At 43.2% G+C, this 26,250-nt stretch overlaps 1 protein-coding gene across 1 annotated transcript in view; it reads right to left on the bottom strand.

Annotated features, from left to right (window-relative positions):
* cwc27 (CWC27 spliceosome associated cyclophilin) overlaps positions 1-26,250 on the bottom strand; it is a 205,910-nt gene that overhangs the window by 12,011 nt on the left and 167,649 nt on the right. Inside the window, exon 13 of the mRNA XM_055635029.1 lies at positions 18,217-18,320. Within this exon, the coding sequence (XP_055491004.1) occupies positions 18,217-18,320 (104 nt within the window). The remainder of the gene's footprint in view (positions 1-18,216; positions 18,321-26,250) is intronic.

Genomic DNA, 26,250 nt, shown 5'->3' with positions numbered 1-26,250 from the left:
AGGAATCGAATATAGGAGCAAAGAGGTCCTTCTGCAGTTGCACAGAGCCCTAGTGAGACCACACCTGGAGTATTGTGTGCAGTTTTGGTCCCCTAATTTGAGGAAAGACATTCTTGCTTTTGAGGGAGTGCAGCGTAGGTTTACAAGGTTAATTCCCGGGATGGCGGGATGTCATATGCTGAGAGAATGGAGCATCTGGGCTTGTACACTCTGGAGTTTAGAAGGATGAGAGGATATCTCATTGAAACATATAAGATTGTTAAGGCTTGGACACGCTAGAGGCAGGAAACATGTTCCTGATGTTGGGGGAGTCCAGAACCAGGGGCCACAGCTTAAGATGAAGGAGTAAGCCATTTAGAACGGAGATGAGGGAACACTTTTTCTCACAGAGAGTGGTGAGTCTGTGGAATTCTCTGCCTCAGAAGGCGGTGGAGGCAGGTTCTCTGGATACTTTCAAGAGAGAGCTAGATAGGGCTCTTAAAAATAGAGCAGTCAGGGGATATGGGGAGAAGGCAGGAACGGGGGGGGGGGGGGGTTGACTGGGGATGATCAGCCATGATCACATTGAATGGCGGTGCTGGCTCGAAGGGCCAAATGGCCAACTCCTGTACCTATTATCTATTGTCTATAGATACTAAAGAAATCAATGGATGTTAGGGTATAAGACGTCGGTGAGGCCTCATTTAGAGTATTGTGTTCAGTTCTGGGTACCATGCTATAGGAAAGATGTTATCAAGCTGCAAAGGGTACAATGAAGATTTACGAGGAGTTGCCAGGACTAGAGGGTCTGAGTTGTAAGCAGAGGTTATGTAAACTGAGATTCTATTCCTTGGAGCACAGGAGGATGAGGGGTAATCTTCTCAAAGTGTATTAGATCATGAGATGAATAAATCGAGGACCAGATCACATAGGTTTATGGTGAAGGGGAAAGCATTTAAGAGGAATCTGAGGAGTAACTTTTTCACACAAAGGGTAGTGAATGTATGGAACAAGCTGTCAGTGGAGGTAGTTCAGACAGGGACTATCCCAACATTTAAGAAACAGTTAGACAGGTACATGGATAGGACAAGTTTGGATATGGACCAAATGCTGGCAGGTGTGACTCATGTAGTTGGGACATACATGTTGGTCGGTGTGGGCAAGGTGGGGTGAAGAGCCTGTTTCCACACTGTATGACTATGTTAATGCAGACATTAATGATCAGTCATGATCTTATTGAATGGCAGGGTCAAGCACCGAATTACCTAATCCTGCTTCTAATTCTTATCTTCTTACGTCACGTAGTTAATGTTAGTAACGTGTGCTTCAAGAGAAAATTAGAAATGCTAATTATTCTAAAGAGGAACAACTATGATTGTGTGGAACACAAATCCGCTGACTTATCTGTTATGATCTGAACAATCCCACTGGTTTGTTGCTGTTCATGACAACATGATGCAATCCAAAGCAAGGTCAGCTAGGCTTTTTAAGCATTTAAGCAACCATTTTAGGAGCTGCTTTGTATTGTTCCTGTATTTATTAACTATAGCTCTACCTTCATAATCCCATCCAAACTCATATCTAAACACCTGGATAGACACAAAATGCCGAAGTAATTCAGTGGGACAGGCAGCATCGCTGGATAGAAAGAATGGGTCATGTTTCATGACGAGACCATTCTTCAGACACTTCTAAACACCTGGACCTAGGAATCAGCTCCTTTCTCTGGCACTGTAGTCTCGACTTTCTGACCCACAGGCTACAATCAGTGGGCAAAGGTTGCAACATCTCCTCCAGTATAACTTTCAACACTGGTGCCCCGCAAGGATGCATTCTCGGTCCTCCACTATCTATCTTACTAAATCTCTGATCTTGACCACTTTTGGCCGATTTCCGAGAGAACGTTGCCACCTACGGCCGTCATTTTTGGCCACCTCGCTCAGAGCCCCCCTCCGCCATATGAATGCGGAGGATTTTCTCCGTCAATGAAAAATGAGAGGGATATTAATGTTTTTACAAAATTCCCCATTCTCTCTGCTGCCCCCGCTGGCGGCAGGGGGAAGGACTATAAAACCAGGAAGTGTCGTGCCTCACTTAGTCTCTGCCAGACCCAGGAAGCGAGAGGGTCATGGCTCTCTGAGCTGCGAATAACACTGAACGCACGTCTACTCCACGGTGAGTTCCCTCGATGCGGCTGTAAAGTGGCTGCAGCCCTTTTTTAAAAGTTTTGTGTTCACAAAATGAATTTTGGTTGTCGGGTGTCTGCAGCCCAATTGTTTGCCTCGCCTTTTTTTTTAACAAGTTTGTGTTCACAAAATGAATTTTGGTTGTATGGTGGCTGCAGCCCAATTGTTTGCCTTGGCTTGGCTTTTAAAATTGTTGCAACAGTTGGATGCCTGCCCAAGCATCCAAATGGCCCACAATGTCAATACTAGCCCTCTGGAAACCAGTACCTTCAGCCCGCAACACCCATACTAGCACAACATACAGCCCCCACTGGCGAGCAGTATTGGAATTGGTGGAGAGGTGGAATATTGCGTTGGTGACCAGCCCTCCCGTGTGATGCTGGGACCCAACGGGTCCCACTTAGTCTAGTACTTCTTATATACTCACGACTGTACGGCCAAATTTGGCTCTAGCTCCATCTACGAGTTTGCAGATGACACCACTGTGGTGAAACTAAGTATAGGAAGGATATTGAAAACATTTTGACATGAGGACTTAGGCCCAAGCCTGCACTGATCATCAAATGGCCATTTACACTAATCATATTTATTTTAAATGTCCCTATGTTCTCATCAACTCTCACCAGATTCAATCATTTACCTCCACACGATATGTGATTTACCGAGGGGTACTGAATTTTAGATTTAGCATATGTTTGGTCTTAGTGATCTTCTGATTTTATCAAAACTCCAAAATTAATAGTCTATCAATCAATGAAACCTAACGTGGGAAAGCAGATTACGATACAAAAATATTTATCTAACATAATTTAGCATAGACAATGAGGAGCAATTTTGTAACTCTGAGGCCCAATGCACTCAATATATAATGATACAAAATATTGTAACCAGGGTATCCCCAAATGATCTCAACTAATTATTTCTGCTTTTCATCCATCTGCTTCTTCAATGGTGAAATAATATAAAAAAGTATGATGGGGACCAATAAGAGCAAATAAGCTGTCTTTGTCTATCGTCAGTAAATATACCAAACAGCAAATCAGGCACGGAATTAACAATTTCAAAATATTTTCAAAATAACATGAAAATAATCCAAAATTATAGGCACTCTTGTTTGACAAACAGAATAAATATTCTTTCATTCATTTCACTATGGCAAAAAGATGCAGTTATGGCTGTTGACTTTAGAAATCTGATCACCTTGGCAGCATCAGCATGACCCAACAGCCTACCTTTATATTTTTCACCTTTTTACTCCAAATACCATTGTTTATATTTGACAGACATAACATTGTGTAACCAAGACTACAAACTTCACAATTCATTTTATGTAAAATATATATCAATTATAGTGTCATTAAATCTTCATTAATAAAATCAATTTCCATTAGTGCATTAGTGGTAAATGAACCACCTGTGTTTCATTTAGCATGAGAAACATTTTTCCAGATCACCTCTTGGTCAGTCTACGCACTGATCCAGGAAAATTTGGTGATTTTATAATGTTTCTAGTCATAACCCATAATTATAAAATAAAAACAAATAAAATCAGGCACAAAACTATCATAATGGCAGTGCTGGCTCGAAGGGCCTACTCCTGCGCCTATTTTCTATGTTTCTAAAAATTGGAGAGAATATTTTATTATCGTAACATTAATCCGATAAAACTAAAACCCTGCTCTATTTAAAATTATTTTCCCATCTACTGGTTAATTTTTGAATGCAAGTTAATTAGTCCCTAATATAACATTCTGTTCATTATCTTTGTGATACAAGGTTTTCTAAAACAAGAGCTATAAAGACATTTTACTTCAGTTTATCAAAAATGAAGACGTCAGAAACTAATGTTGTTACATTGAATAGGAAAAGACCAGGGCTGACAAGACAACAGCTTTGTAACTTCATATTTTGCGGCTAAGAAGAGATCTTACTTCTTCATCTTTACATCAAAATGTTCAATGGCTTGAAAGCTGGAATTGTCTCCATTACCTTTTCTATCTATTCATAAGTAGAGTAACCATACCTTCAACTACCTGCTCTAGCAGATTATTCCATATACCCAGCATCCCCTGTGTGACAAAGTTGCCTCTAAGGTTCCGATTAAATCTTTCCCCTCTCACCTTAAACCTATGTCCCCCGGTTCTTGTTTCCCTACTCTGGATACAAGATTCTGTATGTGTACCCTATCTAGTCCCCTCATGATCTTATATACCTCTATAAGGTCATTCCTTATCCTCCTGCACTCCCTGGATTAAAGTCCTAGCCTACCTTACCTTGGCCTAAGCTCTGGCCCTCAAGTTCTGGCAACATCGTCATAAATCTTTTCTGCACTTTTTGTGAAGCATTTTTATATTATATTTCTTTGTGAATCATTTTTAATATCTGGCAACTATATCTCCTGACTTTTCATTCTTACAAATTATTGCTAGCTTACAATTATTTAGTTTAATCATGAATTGATAATACATGAATACAAATCAAACTCTAGCTCCAGAACAATTAAATATTTTTTCAGATTAGATGAATACATGTATTTCATAAATTAAATTTGATACTATTTCTTTCAATAATCAAAGAAAAAACCTGGGATAGACACAAAAAGCTGGAGTAACTCAGCAGGTCAGACAGCATCTCTGGAGAAAAGGAATAGGTGACGTTTTGGGTCGAGACCCTTCTCGAACCGAAACCTCACCTATTCCTTTTCTCCAGGGATGCTGGCTGACATGTTGAGTTACAATTTTTTGTGCCTACCTTCGGTTTAAACTAGCATCTGCAGTTTCTTCCTACACACAAAGAAAAAACCTGACATGTTTTTCAAAAAAAAATAAATCTACACCTACACTTAATGTGGTATACAGATGGCTGCAGCCTTATGCAGCATGGTCCACTTTTAATTCCCTCTGCAGTGGTCCAGCACACAAATAAGCTTTAACCCACTGCTATCACACTCAATCATAAAATAAATACAAGATGCACCCATTATCAATTAACCAGCCACTGAATCAGGGTAAGGCTCAAGAAATTCTCATCTGGTTAATTCTGTGAACCTCCTCGCCAGTTTCTTGTGCAAGCTTATAGGGCTGCTTCAATGAATTTGTAAAATAAAAGCAACCTTAAAGTTAGTCAGCCAAGGCAGTCAATGTCCATCATCAGCAGGACAGACCCCCAGAGCCACCACAAAAATGTTTTAAGCTGGATGGTCATAAAGGCTGTAAGTGTAAAACTGTGACATCAATATTATCAAGCCTCGGCTTCAGGACTAAGAAGCCCTCGATGTTACCACCTACTACTCCCAATTGAAAATCAGCAATTCTCCATCACTTGAAGGAAGTGTTTTTGGAAGCATTGACAGTCTCTAGAGGGACCATTGTTGGCACAGTGAGCATGAATTACCTAATGCAGTATTAAACTTAAGGGAACTGCTTACTTGAACTTGTTCTCACCAATGTGCCTTCTGCATTCCTTTCTCCCCAGCAAATACATCAGCAGAGATTATTGTGAAGCCATTATGAAGACCAGGTCAAAAAATCGCACAAGCTCTCCTGATATCTGCCACAAGGATGATGTTGAAAAAAACTGGTAAAATGGCATTTTACGCCATTTACCCAGAATTTCTGCAAGTACCCTATAGAGTTTATGGAAGATGAGAGACAGAACGGGTAAGACCTCAACCTTATTTTCATAATTGGGATACCTCCCATTAAGAAATTCTGCGGTGAAAGCTAGGTATGCTAACCTGACCAACCATTGGCTCCTGTTGGGTTTTATCAGCAGCAGAATTATATTCTGTCTCAACCTATAATTTCTTGGTACTATATACAATGGCAGCTCCCGCATGTGTAATATATGGAAAGTCGATTTAACTGTGCATATATGACAAATAAAGCACTACTGACAACTTTGTTCCTTTATCAACACTAAGCTGAGAGACCAACTCCTGGTCAACATGGCATGTAGAAGGGCATTTTAAGGTTAGCACCAGGTATCCCACAGAATGATATGAGAAATGGTCAACAGCAATAGTATACTGTCCCATCCAACCTATTCCATTCAATAGTGATGTGACAGCATGTCACGTATTCTATCACACGGGGATACTGTTCATTACAATGTGCAGGGAGGGAATGTTTGCTTGTATTCTACAGCATTTGGCTTTATTCAGAACTCATGTGGTATTAATCCCAATTTATCGAAGTATTTGGACCACATCCACATATTAATTTAATCAGGTAAGCGTTACGTAATGACCATATTAAAAAGATTAGCCATTTCTTACTGATTGTCAAAAGGTTGAATTAACCATAACAGAAGAATGGCTGAACAGCTCATAACTCAAGGTGACTGTTCATAACTATTTCCGCCCCCCCCCCCCCCCCCCCCCCCCCCCCCCCCCCGTCAAACCAACTCAATGACCCCTGGGTTAAAATCAAGAAAGTGAGGGAATATTCACGATTTCTCTGGTTGCTCACACACTCAAGATGCACAACATCATCCTGAAAAGAACAGCCCATGTGATCAGCAACCCTACTAAATGGACACCATCTTCCCTAGTCCACACGGACTGCAGCCTGTATAAGCTTAAGAATGCACGTCAGTAATTTGCATACCTGTTCCATGTTCCCTTTTGCCGAGTGGTACAAGAGACGTCAGATTGTAGGAACACTATCACCTCTATTCTGATCCAAAGCTGCACCCACCCAACAATATGATGGCACAAAAGACTGCAAGTGCTGAAATCCCAAGAAAAGATCAAACTGCTGGCTGAACTCAGCAGGTCAGGCAACATCTGTGGAGAGGAATTGTCAGGTGATGTTTTGGGTCAGGAACTTTCTTCAAGGCTATACAGGAAGAAGTGTAGGAAGAAAGGGAGGAAGGTAGAAAGAGGTGGGGGAAGAGATGGGGCCAGGAGCTGCAAATGATAGGCGGATTCAGACAAGGAAGGAAGGGTTGATTGGTAGATGCGTCCGGTGGGTGAAAGAGTAGAGATAGTCACAAAGGCTGGAAACCACAGGGAAGCAAATGGTGGAATCTGATGGGAAAGGAAGGTGAGGAGTAAAATGTAGAACCAAAGGGAGAGATGTGTGAGAGGACCTAGGTAGATCATAAGAGAGGTTGAAGGCCGGGGGGAGGGGGAGTGAAATCTGAAATTGGGTAATTCAATGTTCACACCATTAGCTTGTAGGCTACTCAAGTGGAATAGAATGGCACAGTGGAGAACCATTGCCTCGTAGCACCAGACTGTGGGTGCAGGCTGTGCGGAGATTTAGGTTCTTCGTGTCCGCTTTAGTTTTCTCCGGGTGCTCCGGATTCCTCCCACATTCCAAAGAAGTGCAGATTTGTAGATTCATTGTCTGCTATAAATTGTTCCTAGTGTGTAGGATGCAAAAGTGGGGGAACATTGAAGTTAGTGGTGAAGTTGATGAAAGTGAGAATTCTGCACACATGCAGGAGTCAGCGCAGTGTAACAGAGAAAGAGTTGGGGAATAGTGCCGGGATACGTTTGGAACAGAGTGTTGAACTTGGCCAATGAAAAACAACAAATATTGCTGGGGCCCAGGTACGAGTCCATGGCTATATCTTTGATTTGAAGAAAATGAGTGGAATCAACAGGTTCCATTAGGCAAAGGGGAGTGCCAGTTGTTGGGAATTGGTTGGGTCTCTGTACCAGGAAGTAACAGAGGGCCCGGATGGGGAATGTAACTGTAAAGAAACTGGATGTCCATGGTAAAGATAAGGCAGTGTGGGGTTGAGGAATTGTTAGTGATGAAAAGCATATGATGATGGACATAGGGGGACTAGATAGAGTTGAGGTATGAGGCTGCAGAGGGGGAGATAGCCAGGAGTGATGAGATCTGCGATGGTTTGGGAGACAGTCGCTTGGTGTCTGTTCTTGCATACTTTCTCCTGCCTACACCATGACAATGATTCCACCAACTAACATCCTTTCCAATTCCCAATATTCATTTCCATCTGTCTGTCATTGGCCTCGTCCACTACCTGAGTGAGGCCATACCCAAATTTGAATAATAGCACCTTGCGGGTAGCCTACAATCCAATGGTATGAATGTTGAATTTCAATTTTTGGATGTTTCCAGTAGTGGGAGAGTCGAGGACCAGTGTTCATAGCCTCAGAATGAAAGGACGTTCCTTTAGGAAGGAGATGAGGAGGAATTTGAGGGTGGTGAATCTGTGGAATTAATTGCCACAGAAGGTTGTGGAAGCCAAGTCAATGGATATTTTTAAGGCAGAAATAGATTCTTGATTAATACGGGTGAGAGGGGTTATGGCGAGAAGCAAGAGAATGGGGTTAGGAAGAAGAAATAGATTAGTCATGATTGAATGGTGGAGTAGACTTGATGGACCAAATGGCATAATTCTGCTCCTATTACTTATGAACTCTTTCTAGCAGCTATCTCTTCTTTACCCCAGTCTTGAAGACTAGTCCCGAATTAAAATGTTATCAATTTATTTCCTTCCAAAGATGCTGCCTGACCCGGTGAATCCCACCAGCAGTTTGTTCTTTGCGCCCACAGATATGTGTCAAGTTCATGAATCCAATTGTTGGCAAATTGCAACAATTCAGAAAAGGAGCTCACTGCCACCTTCTTCCTGCAAAAAAAGAAAAGCAAAAGCAGACATTTGCGACTGATTTTGGTGTTGAAAAAGATGTCAAGGAGAATGAGTTAAATGAAAAAAAAACATTGCAGAAGTCGTCACTGGTTCCAGTCAAATTTCTTGGCTCCCTTTGTCTAACCAAACTGCATGTCACTGTGACATTAAATGAGAGCTGAAACAACATTTCAAAACTGAAGGAATGAAACATCACCAAACATTTTCCAATATTGCAGAAGACACATTTTTCTGACTATCAACTTATGACAATGATGTCAATATTCTACTTAATTGAATGCTCAAAATGTTGAAATACTTCAGGAAAACATTTTTAATGGAGTTTCTGGAATTTCCAATCAGATCTCTTTTTTTTTGTTTCAATAAGGCCCAATTGCCACATGACTTTTACAGTTAACATTATTACCCCCGTGTGTTTCAATGCAAAATAAACTGGAATTAGGCAATAATGATCATACAACAGCTACAATACTTAATTTGCACAGAAAGTATCCAAAAATATATTAAGTCATTTATGCTCCATCTTGCAGGTATAAAACAAATGAAGCAACTTGTAGAAAGCAAACAAATAAAATGTCTAACGTGTTTTTTAAATATTTGAATCAAGATTTTACAACTAAATCTGACATTAAGAATTACATAATAATCATGAATGAAAGTAGTTGGATCACAAGATTAAACACAATTATTTGCTCTGTAAACGTATGGCAGACCACACAGCTGTTTGTCTAGATTTCAGCCTTTCTGGGTTCCTTCTCCTACTAGGTATTTGCATTAACCTCATATATATTGTGCAAAAAAAATCAAAATATCTACACCAGTACTTAAAAAATCAACAAGCTCAGCACAACAAATATACAAAAGATGTGAACATTTATAAAAATGAGTGTGCATTATCTGCATTAATAGTAAGATTAAACGAGTACTTACCAGTACGAAGTTTGATCTGTATTTTATGAGGAGTTACGATGAGGGATTACGTGAAGAACCCACCCAGCGCGCAGGCGCGGCATACTTCCAAGCAGCGGTGTGGAATCACAGATAGACACTAGTTGAAGTAAAGATAGTGAAGACCAACGAGACATTAGTCCGAATTTGATCTATATAATGAGGGTGGGAGCGGAGGGCACGTAATCCCTCATCGTAACTCCTCATAAAATACAGATCAAACTTCGTACTGGTAAGTACTCGTTTAATCTTACTATTTTACTTCGGAGTCACGTGAGTGACTACGTGAAGACTTCAAAGGTCTGTGATTTCAAACCGTGTAACAGTTATATCACTCACTGCCGAAAGGTCATCGAGGGAGGAAGTGGTAGCTAGAGACCAACAAGTTTGTTTTAGTTATAAAAGAAATATTTATTAACTATAACAAAAACAAAATAGCTCCCATGGGCTTTAAATCATAACTTTGCGGTTTGTAAAACAGTATCCGCAAAGACGTCCTGTTCCATCAGCGGTTTGTTGTAAAATCGTTGGAATGTCGATTCCCTTGACCATCCCGCTGCTCTGAGGATGTGGTCGAGGGGAACCTGCATCCTATCCGCCGCTGAGGTGGACGCTGCCCTGGTTGAATGGGATTTAAAAACATTAGTGTTAATCCCTGCCATGCTGAGGACCTGTTTCAACCATCTGGATAATGTTTGGCTGGTTACCCGTCCAAAAGGCTTCCTGTGGCTAACCCATAAGGCTTTCTCTCTCCCTCTTAGCGTTTGGGTAGTGTCTAGATAATGTTGAAGGTGGGTCACCACACACAGCCTAGGTTCTGGAGGGTAAGCCCGGAAGATCATCGGGGAGTTTGATGTACCTGGTCTACTTTGTTTTACCAACCCCGGCATAGTGAAAGTAATGGTATCTGGGGTGGTCACCATGTAGTTTAGATTAAGCTGATGGAGCGACTGGACCCTTTGAGCTGAGACAAGCGCCATGAGCATGAGGGTTTTGTAAGTGGCCTGTTCCAGGCTCAGGGATCCCACCGGAGGCCAACCTCGAAGGTGTGTGAGAACTACACTCACATCCCACATGTGAGTGTATCTAGGCGTAGGGGGTTTGGTATTAAAGATCCCCTTAAGGAGTCTGATGACTAGAGGGTGGGATCCCACACTATGCTGTTCTATCGGCATTAGATATGCGGACAGTGCGCTCCGAGCCGTGTTGATGGCACTGTAGCTCATCTTGAGATCATGGTGCAGGTGGGCCAGGAACTCCAGCACATCCGAGATCGAAGTCGTCGTGTAGGATGTCCCTGCGTCCAGACAGTACTGTTCCCATTTCCTGATGAAGGTCAGGTACTGTTTCTTGGTGGAAACTCGCAGGGATGCCGACATGGTGGTGATTGTTCTGTCTGATAACCCCAATCCCCGGTAAGGCCTGTTCAAAATCTGGAAACCAGGAGTTTCAATTTTTGGTGGCATGGATGGCTAATGCCAGTTACCGGGTGAGTCAATAATTGGGGGTGGTGTTGAAGGACCATTGGTGTCTCTACCACCATGTCGTGGAACATTGGGAACCATGGTTGGGTAGGCCAGTCGGGCACGACCAGAATGCCAGAGGCTGAGTCTGCCTGAATTTTCTGGAGTACCCGACTGATGAGGAAGAAGGGAGGGAAAGCATAGAAAAAGAAATTTCCCCAGTCCAGCGTGAAGGCATCTACCGCTGCTGCCTCTGGGTCTGGTTCCCAAGCCACATACATGGGTAGTTGGTGATTTAACCTAGACGCAAACAAATCTATATCTGGCGTACCATATTGCTTGATAATTTTAGCAAATGATTTTGGGTCCAACATCCATTCGATGTTGTCGTTGAATTTTCGTGACCTGGTGTCCGCCACTAAATTTAGCTTGCCTGGTAAATAGGCAGCTGATAGCCAAATATGTCTCTCGACACACCATTGCCAGATTATAGCAGTTAATTTGTCGCATGATACTGATTTAATGCCACCCATGTGCTGGATATAAGATACTGCCGTAGTGTTGTCGATCATAATTCTAACATGCACGTGTCGCATACCAGATGCATATGCTTTTAGCCCATAAAAGGCGGCGAGCATTTCCAAAAAGTTAATGCCCAGTGAGTGTAGTAGCGATGCCTCTGAATTAGTCCATCTGCCACCTGTGCTGTCTTTGGAGTTAGTAGCTCCCCAGCCTAAAGCACTGGCATCCGTTGCAATGGTTATGTTAGGATTGGTTACGGTGATAGGACTGTGACTGTGCCAAATATTGTCTACCCACCACTGAAGTTCTAATTTGGCTTCAGCGGGTAAATCCATTTTGCGATCATAATGCCCCCTATGAAGGCGTAATGCATGAGTCCTTGCTCTTTGGAGATTTTGATAATGCAAGGGCCCATGTTGGGCAGCCGGAAATGCTGCTACTATAGAGCCAATAACTCTGGCTACATGCCGTATTCTAGGTTGCGGTGTGGCAATTAAATGGCTACAAGCTTCAATGAGTGAAACTGTTTTGTTTCTGGGCAGAGTGACAGTCATGTGAATCGTGTCAATAGTGAAGCCTAAGTAATCCATGTTAGTAGTAGGCTCCAATATTGATTTATCTGGGTGGAGGATAAAACCCAAAGTTTCAAGGAGTTGTTTAGTGGCTAACACTCCTGCGACAGCTTGATCCCGTGTTCTTCCTAATATGAGAACATCGTCCAGATAGGCCACTACTAAATGTTTTAATTCTCTCAATTTCTTCATGGCCACTTTAAGAATTTTCGTAAATAGTCTGGGAGCTGTCGTTAAACCATTGGGCAAAGCTCGGTACTGCCATAGCTGGCCCCTCCAGATAAATTTCAGATATTTAAAGTAATCTTTATGAATGGGTACCAAATAGTAAGCATCTTTGATATCTATGCTTGCCATGTAGTATCCCTTGGAGATCAGTTGTCTGGCAGTGACAAATGTCTCCATTTTGAAATGTTGATACTCAACAGACTGATTAAGTGATGTCAGGTCAATAATAATGCGACATCCACCATCTTTTTTAGTTTTGAGAAAAATATTTGATACAAATTCTTGCGGCTCGTGTGTGGTCATTTCTATGATGCCTTTAGCCACGAGCCGATCAAGTTCAGCTTGTCCTTTTACCTTCTCAACTGCCGAGGGAAGGAACACCCTTTGGGGCATGTGCTGAACTGGCGGTTCTACGCCTGGTTTGAATTCAATCTTGTATCCACTAATACTGTTGAGTATAAACTGATTGTTAGTAAGGGAGCACCAAACATGCTTGAAGAACCTCAAACGTCCCCCTGTTAATACTACACCCTTTGTCTGTGTATGTTGACAGGAACCAGACCCACCTACCTCCATGTTCACTTGTGGGGTCGTTTCCGGTGGGTCTGGCCCAAGGTTGTCCGTGTGTTGGTGCTGCGGTGGGGGGCGGCGCATCTTCCCACGGCTCCGCCCTGGGCCCCGCTCTAAAAAAGAGCACTGGGGGTAGTGGGAGGCGGTCACCAGGCTTTCACCAGCTCGGTATCTGCTGGTGGCTGCCGAGGCGTGCGGCCAACTGGGTGTCTTCGCCCTGCTCGGTCCTGGCCCTGCCCTCATGAGGCCTACTGGTTTTGCCGCCTCTTCCAACTCCTTGAGCCTTTTGGGCAGATCCGCACCAAATAGCAGCGCCTGTCGTTCGGGCGCTGGAGCTTTACAGAGGCCCGCATATGTTGGGTTGAGGGCAGGCCTGATGTTGTCCCGCCGTAGGTTGTTTAGCTCGTACGTGGTGCCGCACATCAGTGCGAGGGCATCTTGCTGGGGTATGGTCAGGTCTTCCTCCCCAACTGACCGAGCGAAGGCGGGGACGGACGGCTGCTGAGTGTAGCTTCAGGACTCGCTGCATTTTTACCTCCTGAGCCCTTATGTGCTGCCCCAGCTGGTTCCAGATCTGCCCATTTACCGTCTTGACCTTCAGCGCCTCGCAATTTTCGGGCGCGATGTAGTTGTCAAGGGCCTGCTGGACAGCCTTGTCCTGCAGCGGGTTGTTGGACAGCCTGTTTATAGTTGCCGCCATTCTGGGTGGCAACACCATCCCAGTTGTTGGTGGTGCCGCATATCGGCCCACTACACCCAGTAGCTCTTCTTCCGGCACGCCCGGCATGCTGACGATATCCTCCGCCTGCCCTTGGGATAGGCCAGCCCAGTCCTGGCCTCCCTTACTGCCCTCGAATATAGAGGGTACAGAAGGGTGTGGAGAGGAGGAGGCCAAAGCCCGTCCTCCTGGGAGATGCCGCATCTCCTCATTAATCATACGTTCGAGGAGCTGCCTCATGCAGCTCATCCGAACGTCTCCCCTTTTCGGTGGGGGAGAGTGTTCCCGTTCCTCCGAATCATCGGAGGACACCGGCCGGTCGGTTTTCTGTGTCGCCTTCCTCCCTGTGCGGGGCGTCGAGATTTGCAGCACTGGGGGCGGCTCGGTGTCGGGTGAGCGGGAGCGTTGAAAAAGCTCCTCCGCTGCGAGAGGCTGCCGTCCCGCTATGGACCCGTCCTCGGGTGGAGTAGGGCAGGCAGTCCTCCTGGCTGGTCGCTTGCGAGAGGCCATTATTCTCTCTAGCGCGACTCTGAAACAAAAAAGGCACTTACCTGAGGTCTCGTCTTTATGCTGCAGCTGGAGAGCCTGGCTCCAGCTGCTGCCGCTGTTGCACTGCTGACGTAATGCCGCGCCTGCGCGCTGGGTGGGTTCTTCACGTAGTCACTCACGTGACTCCGAAGTAAAATCCTAATGTTGTGGTTTGAGAGGGGATAAAGGGAATTAGAGGGAGGTATTGGAGGTAAATGGAGAACACGCAGAAGGCATTAATGACATATTCAAATGTAAACTTAACTGAGACTAACTTAAGGGATTGGTTTGACAATTGCTTCTAACATACTCTAATTTCCGAATATTTACATTTAAATTAGATCACATTTTAAGTTGTTAACAGGACAAGATTGCTTCCTGCTGGCTAGTAGTAGTATATCTTTATTGTCATTTTCCTGAGTACTCACATACCCAGAGGAAACAAAAAAACGTTGGTCAACCAGTGTCCATTCAGTGTGCAGTAAAAAAATAAATAGAAATAAAAATACATATATCATGAACAAATTAAACACTCTACTCTCCACTAAACATCACAGAATGCAAAATCTTACATAATACATCAAATTTCATACCACAAATAATACAGACGCAAGTAAATAAAGAATCTCTGTATTTATTTTAAGTTTAATACCGTTACTTAGTAGTAACAAAAATAAAAATTGCATCATTAACTGATCAGCTGAAGCAGAGAACCACACCTTTTTCAAAGTTACTTATAAGTCTGTCTCTGGTATCTTTTAGTATTCTAAATTAAACTACTCACCAGTTAATATGATTTCTCCTTGTTAAATGTGGGCCCTCAACTTTGATAATTTCTCCTCCCCAACTCTTATCAAGACATTTAAAGCACTTAATTAGTGATTGCCGTGAAATGCTGTACCCAACTGTCAGCATTTCTATGTTCATCTCCCACCAAGTTAGGGATTTCCACATAGGATGTCTCAATTTTGTGGCTCAAATTTTGATCATCCATGAGCAGCCAACCATACTCTGACATGGCACCAATGTTGGGGAATCTGCCATTTGAGCTTGTGTGGCACAGTTTTGCTCCCTTGCAGCTCTAGTAATCTAATTTCAATTCTGGGCACAGATGATGCCTCAGTTGAATTTCTCCATCCTCTTTGTGACTGTGTGGGTTTCTACCCAAATCCCAAAGATGTGCTGATAGTTTCATTGGCTACTGTAAATTGCTGATAGAGACGAATCAGAAAGAATTGAAGGGAGAGAGGGACAGAGAGATAAGTTTGTTGAAGTATTCATTGGCATGCCAATTTTCTTCAAACTTCTAAGAACGTAGATACGCTGGTGTAACTTCTTCATGATTGCATCTATGTCCTAGCCCAGTGAACGTGAAGCTGCTAACTCTCTGCTGACCCACCAGTGAAAACTGGGGCAAGGACTACCGACATCCTCTTTAGAAAGTGAAAGACTAATTCCTTATTTTTTTTACATTCAGCGAGAGGCTGTTATGGCACCAGTCACCAGGAGTTCTATCTCTCTCCTGCACGCTGGCATCAGCACCGTGATTCTGCCCACAACTGTGATGTCATCAGCAAATGTATACATGGCATTGGAGCAGTGCTTAGCGAGAGAGTCATGGATGTAAAGACTGTCGAGTATGCAGTTACTGCAAATATACAGCCCTGTGATGCAGCTATGTTAATGGAAGAAGGAATGCATCTGTGCCTGTAAGAAGTAAATTATGTTACTGATCCACTGACTGAGGTTTGTCAATGAGGAAGTTAAGGATTAAGTTGCAAAGGAAGTTACTGAAGCCTAAGATTTTGCGGAACAGTTTGTCAGGGATGAAAGTTTGATGCCAAGCTGTAGTCAATGAACAGCAATCCAATGTATGTGTTCCAGTTATTCCAGAGCAGGGTGGAGAACCAGTCAGATAGCATCTGCTGTTGATCTGCTGTGACAATAGGCAAATTGAAATGGATCCTGGTCATTTCTAAATTAATAGTTGACTCTTATCGTAAAAAAACTTGAATAACTTAATTACTGTGGATGTTATCAGATTGTAGTTACTGAGGCAAGTTACCATGCTCCTCTTGCGATGTTTTGAAGCAGGTGGGAACCTCAGTGCGCAGAAGTGAGATTGAAGATCTCCTTGAATATTCTGGCTAGTTGGTCCACTCAGGTCTTTAGTGCATGGCCAGATAGGCCACCTAAGCTACATACTTTGTGTGGATTCACCTTCTTGAAGGATGCTCTGATGTTGACTCAAAGACTGAGATTATAGACTTGTCATGGGGTGTGGAGGCTTGTGTAGGTTTGTCGTTGTTCTCCTTTTCAAAACTTACATAAAAGGCAATCTCATCAGGAAGTGATGCACTGTTGCCACCTATGCTACCCATTTTTGGCTTGTTCAGAAGTAATATACAAACCCCATCACATCTGTCGTTTGCCCATCCGTGACTCCAGCTTAGCCTGGAAATGTCTCTTTACGCTCTTGGCGGCTTCAAAAAGTCGTAGCTGGACTTACATGATAGTGGATTGCCAATCTTAAACATCAGAGGCTAGTCCTCAGCAGAATTTGCGCCTCCTGGTTCATCCAGGGCTTCTTTTTGGGGAAAACGAGGATTGTTTTTGGAGGTACACACTTGACCACGCATCTCTTTATGAAGTTGGTGAGGATGTGGCATATTTATTCAGGCCCGCTGATAAATCCTACGACATGGCCCAGTCCACCGATTCGAAGAAGTCTCACAATTGCTCCTCTGATCAGCACTTCTTAGTCCTCTTTCCTGGTGCAGCAATTTTCAGTCTCTGTTTATCGGCAGGAAGAAGAAGCACAGGCAGGTGGTCAGATTTTCCAAAGTGTGGGCATGGAATGGAGTGGTAGGTGTTCCTGATGGTGGTACAACAGTGCTTGTGTCCTCTGGTATTGAAGATAACATACAAGCAATATCTATTCACTCAAATTTGCACGGAAACCAATGATGCTGGGATATTTTAAAGATCTTAATTGGAAAAATGTAAGTTGACATAGATCAAACATGATGCAGAAAATTATAGATTGCAACTGAGGTATAAAAGATCAATCTAGAGGCTCTGTAGATCAAATTCCACACAAGGATTCACACTATTTCCAAAGCTATGCAAATAAATCCTTGGCAGAGAATATTACTGCAGCAGGAGATGTGTTTGTCACTGGATAGGAATTACAATGTAAATCTTGGCAGAAATTGATAGAAAATGCAGAAGCAGCCCACTACAGCAAAAAGCGTATGTAGAGAAGAGAAAGGAGCTGAATTAGGCTGTACAAAGTTCATGACTTCACAAATCATTGAAAATATTCAAGCTTACGAACATAACTAAGATACTAAATGGGTCAGAAATTGAAAAAGGTGATGCTATAAACATCTCTGTAATTAATCACCTGGTCCATTGAGGTGTTACTTCTTAAACTGCTTGACAGGATGGTAGATTCTGGCAAATGTCGCTGCTATTTCCACCTTTACTTCTCTCTGCAATCTAGGAGCATCCGCTTGACTGCTTTACTTTGAATAATACCAAACTTTGAAGCACCTGTTCTTTATCTATTTCTTGCTTTTTAACTTCATCCTTTACTATGACAAAGTTGTATTTTGTGCTTTGTGGAAATGCTGTAAAATCCTCATGCAGTAACATCACCATGATCTAGTCAAATCAAACCAACGATTTGATTTCCTTTTTGGTACAAACTAATTTCTGGGGCAGTGTTTGCAGAATAAAGATACCTCACCAAAAATGTACTATTACCAAATAGTGAGCACTGTTTGTTTAAAAACAAATAAAACCAGGTTGAAGATTACTTCTTAAATTATTGTATAACGATATGCAGGGTGCTTGTTAATAGAACTCACCAGCCTTCATCATCTTCCCCTTCTGGTTGAACTACATCTTCCTCTGGAGTTTCTGAGATTGCTTTAGTAAGCTTCGATTTGAATCGATCAAGCAATGCCAATGTCTGTGAATAGAAATGATTAGTAATTAGGAAAAACAAAAATTGAAACCATGTTCATCATTATAAATCTGTTATATTTGGCTCTTTAAAATAAAACCCTTTTCTGCACTTCATAAGGTTTGCTTTTATAGAGTCAGTCTGAAGAAGGGTTTCAGCCCGAAACGTTGCCTATTTCCTTCACTCCATAGATACTGCTGCACCCGCTGAGTTAAGCCAGCACTTTTGTCTACCATATAACCATATAACAATTACAGCACGGAAACAGGCCATCTCGGCCCTACAAGTCCATGCCGAACAAATTTTTTTTTTTCCCCTTAGTCCCACCTGCCTGCACTCGTACCATAACCCTCCATTCCCTTCTCATCCATATGCCTATCCAATTTATTTTTAAATTATACCAATGAACCTGCCTCCACCACTTCCACTGGGAGCTCATTCCACACCGCCACCACTCTCTGCGTAAAGAAGTTCCCCCTCATATTACCCCTAAACTTCTGTCCCTTAATTCTGAAGTCATGTCCTCTTGTTTGAATCTTCCCTATTCTCAAAGGGAAAAGCTTGTCCACATCAACTCTGTCTAACCCTCTCATCATTTTAAAGACCTCTATCAGGTCCCCCCTTAACCTTCTGCGCTCCAGAGAATAAAGACCTAACTTATTCAACCTATCTCTGTAACTTAGTTGTTGAAACCCAGGCAACATTCTAGTAAATCTCCTCTGTACTCTCTCTATTTTGTTGACATCCTTCCTATAATTGGGCGACCAAAATTGTACACCATACTCCAGATTTGGTCTCACCAATGCCTTGTACAATTTTAACATTACATCCCAGCTTCTATACTCAAATTAGGCCCCATGGCCCACTTGCCCACGGTGACCAACATGACCCATCTGCACTAGTCCCACCTGCCTGCGTTTGGCCCATAACCTCCTAAGCCTATCCTATCCATATATCTTACAAAATGTCTTTTAAATGGTATGATAGTATCTGTTGCAACGACCTCCTTTGGCAGCTAGTTCCATATATCCAACAACCTTATATTAAAAAGTTGTCCCTCAGGTTCCTATTAAACCTTTCCTCCCTCACCTTAAACCTATGTCATCCGATTCTTGATTCCCCTACTCTGCTTTAAAGACTTAGTGGATTTAACCTATCTATTCCTCTCATTATCTTATATACCTCTAAAAGATCACCCCTCACCCTTCTGTGCCCCAACGAATAAAGTCTTAGCCTGTTCTACCTCGCCCTATAGCTCAGGGTCTCAAGTCCTGGCAACATCCTTGTAAATCTTCTCTGCAACCGTTTCAGCTTAACATCTTTCTTCTAACAAGGTGTTCTAAATGAGGCCTCATCAATGTTTTGTACACTTTGTACAACCTCCTAACTTCGATACACAATATTCTAACTAATGAAGGCCAATGTGCCAAAAGTCTTCTTGACCACCTTATCTATCTGTGATGCAACTTTCAAGCAATGATGTACCTGCACCCCTAGATCCTTCTGTTCTACGCCCATCCATTCACATAGATCCCTGAATCATGGACTAGAGGAGCATGGAGGTTAAGATACAACTTTGTAAAACATTGGTTTGGTCAAACTGGAGGAAGGATGTGATTGCATTGGAGTGGGTGCAACAGGGATTCACTCGGATCTTGCCACGGATGGAACATTTCAGTTAAAAGGAGAGAGTGGATAGGTTTAGTTGTTTATTCTTAGTGTAGATGCTCACCGTCGGGGTTCGGCGTCGGCGTTCCACCAGCCCGGCGTGAGGGCCTGAACATCGGGCCACCCGGGGCGGTGACTGCGGGTGCTCGGAAGGCCCCGACCACGGATGAACATGGAGGGGAGGCTGGCTGGACTATGGTGCCATCCTCACCTTGGTGCCATTTATGTTATGTTGTGTCGTGGACTTCTGTATTTGTGCTTTTTTTACATTTTAATTCAATTTCAATTTTATTTTTAATATGTTTTATTATGTATTTATTATTTATTTTTATTATTTCTTTGTGATTTTTTTATGATACTGCCTGTAAGGGAAATTCATTTTGTTGTCCCAAATTGGGACAATGACAATAAATTTGAATACAATACAATACAATACAAGAGGAGGTAGAAAGGGATCCAGAAAAAGATGTGCAAAATGAAGGGACAGAAAGGGTGTATAGGAATAATTTTCCCCTCATAAGACATATCTAAAATGAGACAGCATATGTTTGAGGTGAGGAGCAAAAAGTTAAACATGATCTGAGGAAAAGCTTTTTTACCCATAGAATAGTTGTAATTTGGAGTATACTACCCAAGAAGGTGTGGAGCTGAGTGATTTTATAAGATTTAAGCAGTATCGGCATGAACGCTTAAAAGGCATGGTAAGTGACAGGTCAAGTGCAGGTAAATGGGATTAGTATAGGTGGCTAATTGATGATTGGCATGAATACTGTGGGCAAAAGGGCCTGAATTTGTCCTGCATGATGCTACAAAATAAGGGGATTTTCATTAACAGCTATTGGCATTGAGACTACTGAAAACTCCAATTTTGGTTGCTACGAAGGTCTAGCCCAGTCTCTTTCTCTTCAGTAAAAATTGTCACCACTGATCATAAAAGGATGAAAGTTTATTTGATAAGATATTTCTTAAGATGATTTCATAATCATATTTCAAATACAGCATTGACAGCTCAGTTGGTGAAATAAAACATTAAAATGATTGCCAGAAGAATAATTTGCATCTAGAAGAACCGTAAGTATTCAGATAGAAATATATATTTTTAATTTATTTAGGCCAACATCGTACATCAACAAAATAATGCAAAGACTCTATTGTGTGGTACCCGGACGTGACGTCAAAGGACGAGAAGCCGAAGCAACGAAGTGGCCAAATAACCGAATAGAAACAAAGCCGAAACGCCAAATAACCGAAAGCATACGAAGCCGAAACGCCAACTAACCGAAAGGGTGGGAGGCCTAAAAGCAAACAAACCAAAAGGGCGGGACGCCTAAAAGCCAACTAACCGAAAGGCTGCGTCGCCTAAAAGCAAACTCGCCGAATGGCCGCTCTGTCGAAACACCACCTACCCGAAAGGCTGCGTCGCCTATAAGCTAACGAACCGAATGCCCCTCAACAGAACAGTCAAATAACGGACATGACATTGCCGGGGGGGCGGGCTTGTCAGCGATTGGTCCAGACCCCTGCATCCATCACATCACTGGCCGGTGGAGACGGGAGGGTAGGGGTCATTTTCACACACAAGCCATAGGTGATTTGGGCACTCTGAACCCGAGCACCAAGTTGTCAGCGGCCGAAGGTCCGCATCCCCCGCGGCAACATTTTTGTTTTTAAATCTGCCAAAGATCATAGAGTGGACAGCACCTACCAACAATGAAGGCATTATGAAACCAGTTGCTGCAAGCCCTTCCCACAGGACGGGGTTTTAACTTGGCATTAAAAATCAAAAAAGAGTTACATTGATTTAAAACCAAAAATGTTACATGTATAAATAGTTCTTACATTCGGTAACCTGGTTAATTAAGTGGTGGGATTATTTCCCTGTCCTAACTATGCCTTTGCTTTAGCCAGTGGGCACATCCATTCCATCCCTCTCTCGCAAATATGTGAGATTTCATAAATAGCACACTTGGTTGAATAGATGCTAGCGGCATGTAAAGCGTCTCTTCCATGCGAGCAATACCTGAAGCCGATGAAATGACACAACCGTCACACCAAAGATAGACACAAAATGCTGGAGTGACTCAGTGGGACAGGCAGCATCTCTGGAGAGAAAGAATGGGTGGCGTTTCGGGTCTAGACTCTTCACTCAGTCTCAGGACTGAAGAATGGTCTTGGCACAAAACGTCTCCATTCCTTCTCTCCAGAGATGCTGCCTGTTCCACTGAGTCACTCCAGCTTTTTGTGTCCATCTTCGGTTTACAGATTATCTGATGTTTTGTGCATGGGAACTTATGTGCTTTCCGCAGGCAACCAGACGGTAATAAATAGAACGTGCTTCTTGTTGTCAAGGGGGGGGGGGGGGGGGGGGGGGGGGGGGGGAGGAGATAAAATTGTTCATTGTCATGCACACTTGTCATCTGGCCCGCCAGGGAATGTGTGTGTGTGTGTCCATGTTTTGAAAGCGATTTACTATGCCCCGAGCTGTCTGTCCCCGCGGCCGGTGTGGGGGTGAATCACACCGTGGGTGTGGGTGTGGGTGTGGGTGTCAGGGTCCGGGGGTCGGAGGGGTGGGGGGGAATCACCCTGGGTGGGGGTTGAGGTCCGATGACGATGCATCGTGGTCAGTGACTCTGTGTGGGCGGAAGGAGCAGCCTGTCCCACACCTCCGCTCCACCCGACCCACAGCCCGTCACAGTGAGGCTGCATGGGGGAGACGAGGCGGAGGGCGGCCGTGGCCGTGGGAGAGTGGGGGCCGTCCCGAGGGATGCTCACCATCGGCCGCTTACAACTTGGTGCTTGGGTTCAGATTGCCCAGTCACCTATGGCTTGTGTGGGAAAATGACCCTCACCCTCCCGTCTCCACCGGCCAGTGATGTGATGGACGAGGGGGTCTGGACCAATTGCTGAAAAGTTCTGCCCCCCGGCAATGTCATGTCCGTTATTTGACTTTTCTGTTGAGCGGCATTCGGTTCGTTGGCTTGTAGGCGACGCAGTCTTTCGGGTAGGTGGCGTTTCAGCAGAGCAGCCATTTGTTGAGTTTGCTTTTAGTTGACACGGCCTTTCAGTTAGTTGGACACTCTGGCTCGTGATATGTACTGATTCACTGTATTCTGTCAATAGAGAACTGGATAAAGGGCCTGTCCCACTGTACGAGCTAATTCAAGAGTTCTCCCGAGTTTCCCCTGATTCGAACTTGGAGAATTACAGTAATAGCCGCTCGTAGGTACTCGGGGCTCTCGTGGACATTTTTCAACATGTTGAAAAATCTTCACGAGCTTACCGCGTTTCCCGAGTACCTGCCGTTAGCGTTACGAGCCACTAGGAGATTTCCCGAGCCCGACGTACCCGCTACGTACATTCTACGTAATTACCACAAGTTTGATTTTTTTTTTTAAATGGGAGAGCTCGTGAATTACCTCGTACAGAGGAGAATAGAGAGAGTGCAGAGGAGATTTACTAGAATGTTGCCTGGGTTTCAGCAACTAAGTTACAGAGAAAGGTTGAACAAGTTAGGGCTTTATTCTTTGGAGCGCAGAAGGTTAAGGGGGGACTTGATAGAGGTTTTTAAAATGATGAGAGGGATAGACAGAGTTGACGTGGAAAAGCTTTTCCCACTGAGAGTAGGGAAGATTCAAACAAGGGGACATGACTTGAGAATTAAGGGACTGAAGTTTAGGGGTAACATGAGGGGGAACTTCTTTACTCAGAGAGTGGTAGCGGTGTGGAATGAGCTTCCAGTGAAGGTGGTGGAGGCAGGTTCGTTTTTATCATTTAAAAATAAATTGGATAGTTATATGGACGGGAAGGGAATGGAAGGTTATGGTCTGAGCGCAGGTATATGGGACTAGGGGAGATTATGTGTTCGGCACGGACTAGAAGGGTCGAGATGGCCTGTTTCCGTGCTGTAAATTGTTATATTGTTATATGGTTATATGGTACAGTGGGACAGGCTCTTAACTTCTTGACTGGGACAGAGATTGCATTAAAATTACACGTAATTTACAATTTGACATAGAGTGTCCTCCATAATGTTTATGACAAAGACCCATAATTTATTTATTTGCCTCTGTACTCTACAATTTGAGATTAGTAATAGAAAAAAAATCACACATGGTAAAAGTGCACATTGGCAGATTTTATTAAAAGGCCATTTTTATCCATGTTGGTTTCACCATGTAGAAATTACAGCTGTGTTTATACATAGTCCCCCCATTTCAGGGCACCATACTGTTTGGGACAAATGGCTTCATATGTGTTTGTAATTGTTCAGGGTGTTTAAATGCCTCCTTAATGCAGGTATAAGAGAGCTCTCAGCACTTAGACTTTCTTCCAGTCTTTCCACCACCATTGGAAACTTTTATTAACATGATGTTAATCAACATGATGTTAATCGCTGTTTATCAACATGAGGACCAAAGTTACATAGAAACATAGAAAATAGGTGCAGGAGGAGGCCATTCGGCCCTTCGAGCCAGCACCGCCATTCATTGTGATCATGGCTGATCGCCCCCAATCAATAACCCGTGCCTGCCTTCTCCCCATATCCCTTGACTCTACTAGCCCCTAGAGCTCTATCTAACTCTCTCTTAAATCCATCCAGTGACTTGGCCTCCGCTGCCCTCTGTGGAAGGGAATTCCACAAATTCATAACTCTCTGGGTGAAAAAGTTTTTTCTCACCTCAATCTTAAATGGCTTCCCCTTTATTCTAAGACTGTGGCCCCTGGTTCTGAACTTGCCCAACATTGGGAACATTTTTTCTGCATCTAGCTTGTCCAGTTCTTTTATAATTTTATATGTCTCTATAAGATCCCCCTCATCCTTCTAAACTCAATGAAAGTCAATGAAGCAATTATGAGACAGAGAAACAAGAATAAAACTGTTAGAGACATCAGCTAAACCTTAGGGTTCCCAAAAAAAACTGTTTGGAACATCATTAAGAAGAAAGAGAGCACAGGTGAGCTTATTAATCGCAAAGGGACTGGAAGGCCAAGGAAGACCTCCACAGCTGATGACAGAAGAATTCTCTTTATAATAAAGAAAAATCCCCAAACACCTGTCTAACAGATCAGAAACACTCTTCAGGTGTCAGGTGTGGATTTGTCAATGACCACCAGAAGACTTCATGAACAGAAAGTCAGAGGTTACAATGCAAGATGCAAATCACTGGTTAGCCGCAAAAATAGGATGGCCAGGTTACAATTCGCCAAGTACTTAAAAGAGCAACTGCAGTTCTGGAGAAAGGTCTTGTGGACAGATGAAACGAAGGTTAACAAATCAGAGTGATGGCAAGAGCAAAGTATGGAGGAGAGAAGAAACTGCCCAAGAACCAAAGCATACCACCTCATCTGTGAAACACGGTGGTGGGGGTGTTATGGCCTGGGCATGTATGGCTGCTGAAGGTACTGGCTCACTTATCTTCATTGATGATACAACTGCTGATGGTAGTGGCATAATGAATTCTGAAGTGTATAGACACATCTTATCTGCTCAAGTTCACACAAATGCATCAAAACTCATTGGCCGGCGGTTCATTCTACAGCAAGACAATGATCCCAAACTTACTGCTAAAGCAACAACGGAGTTTTTCAAAGCTGAAAATTTGTCAATTCTTGAGTGGCCAAGTCAATCACCTGATCTGAACCCAATTGAGCATGCTTTTTATATGCTTATGTGGTGTACAGAGGCAAATAAATAAATGTCCCAAACATTATGGAGGGCACTATGGTCAATAAGGTCTCTTGAATTAGTATTTCACTGTCCATTAACTAGAGAAGAAATTCACAGGATTGTTTTCCAGCCCTATGTTTATTTGTTTAGGAAGGAACTGCAGATGCTGGAAAATCGAAGGTAGACAAAAATGCTGGAGAAACTCAGCGGGTGAGGCAGCATCTATGGAGCGAAGAAAATAGGCAACGTTTCAGGTCGAAACCCTTCTTCGGGCTGATGTGAGGGTGGGGGGGGGGGTAGGAATAAAGGAAGAGGTGGAGCCAGGGGGCTGAGGGAATGCTGAGAAGGGGAGGAGAATGTAAGGACTACCTGAAATTAGAGAAGTCAATGTTCATACTGCTGGGGTACAAACTGCCCAAGCGAAATATGAGGTGCTGCTCTTCCAATTTACGGTGTAGAGAAGTCAATGTTCATGCTGCTGAGGTGCAAATAGAAAAGTCAATGTTCATACCGCTGGAGTGCATACTTTGAGAAGTCAATGTTCATACAGGTTCAGAAGGTTAGTTCGCAATAATCAACCTGATCTCCCGGTGGCTCAGC

Source organism: Leucoraja erinacea, chromosome 1, assembly GCF_028641065.1.
Source record: "Leucoraja erinacea ecotype New England chromosome 1, Leri_hhj_1, whole genome shotgun sequence".
Classification (NCBI taxonomy): domain Eukaryota; kingdom Metazoa; phylum Chordata; class Chondrichthyes; order Rajiformes; family Rajidae; genus Leucoraja; species Leucoraja erinaceus.
The sequence above is the reverse complement of the archived record's forward strand: the minus strand, read 5'-3'. Positions and strand labels throughout refer to the sequence as shown.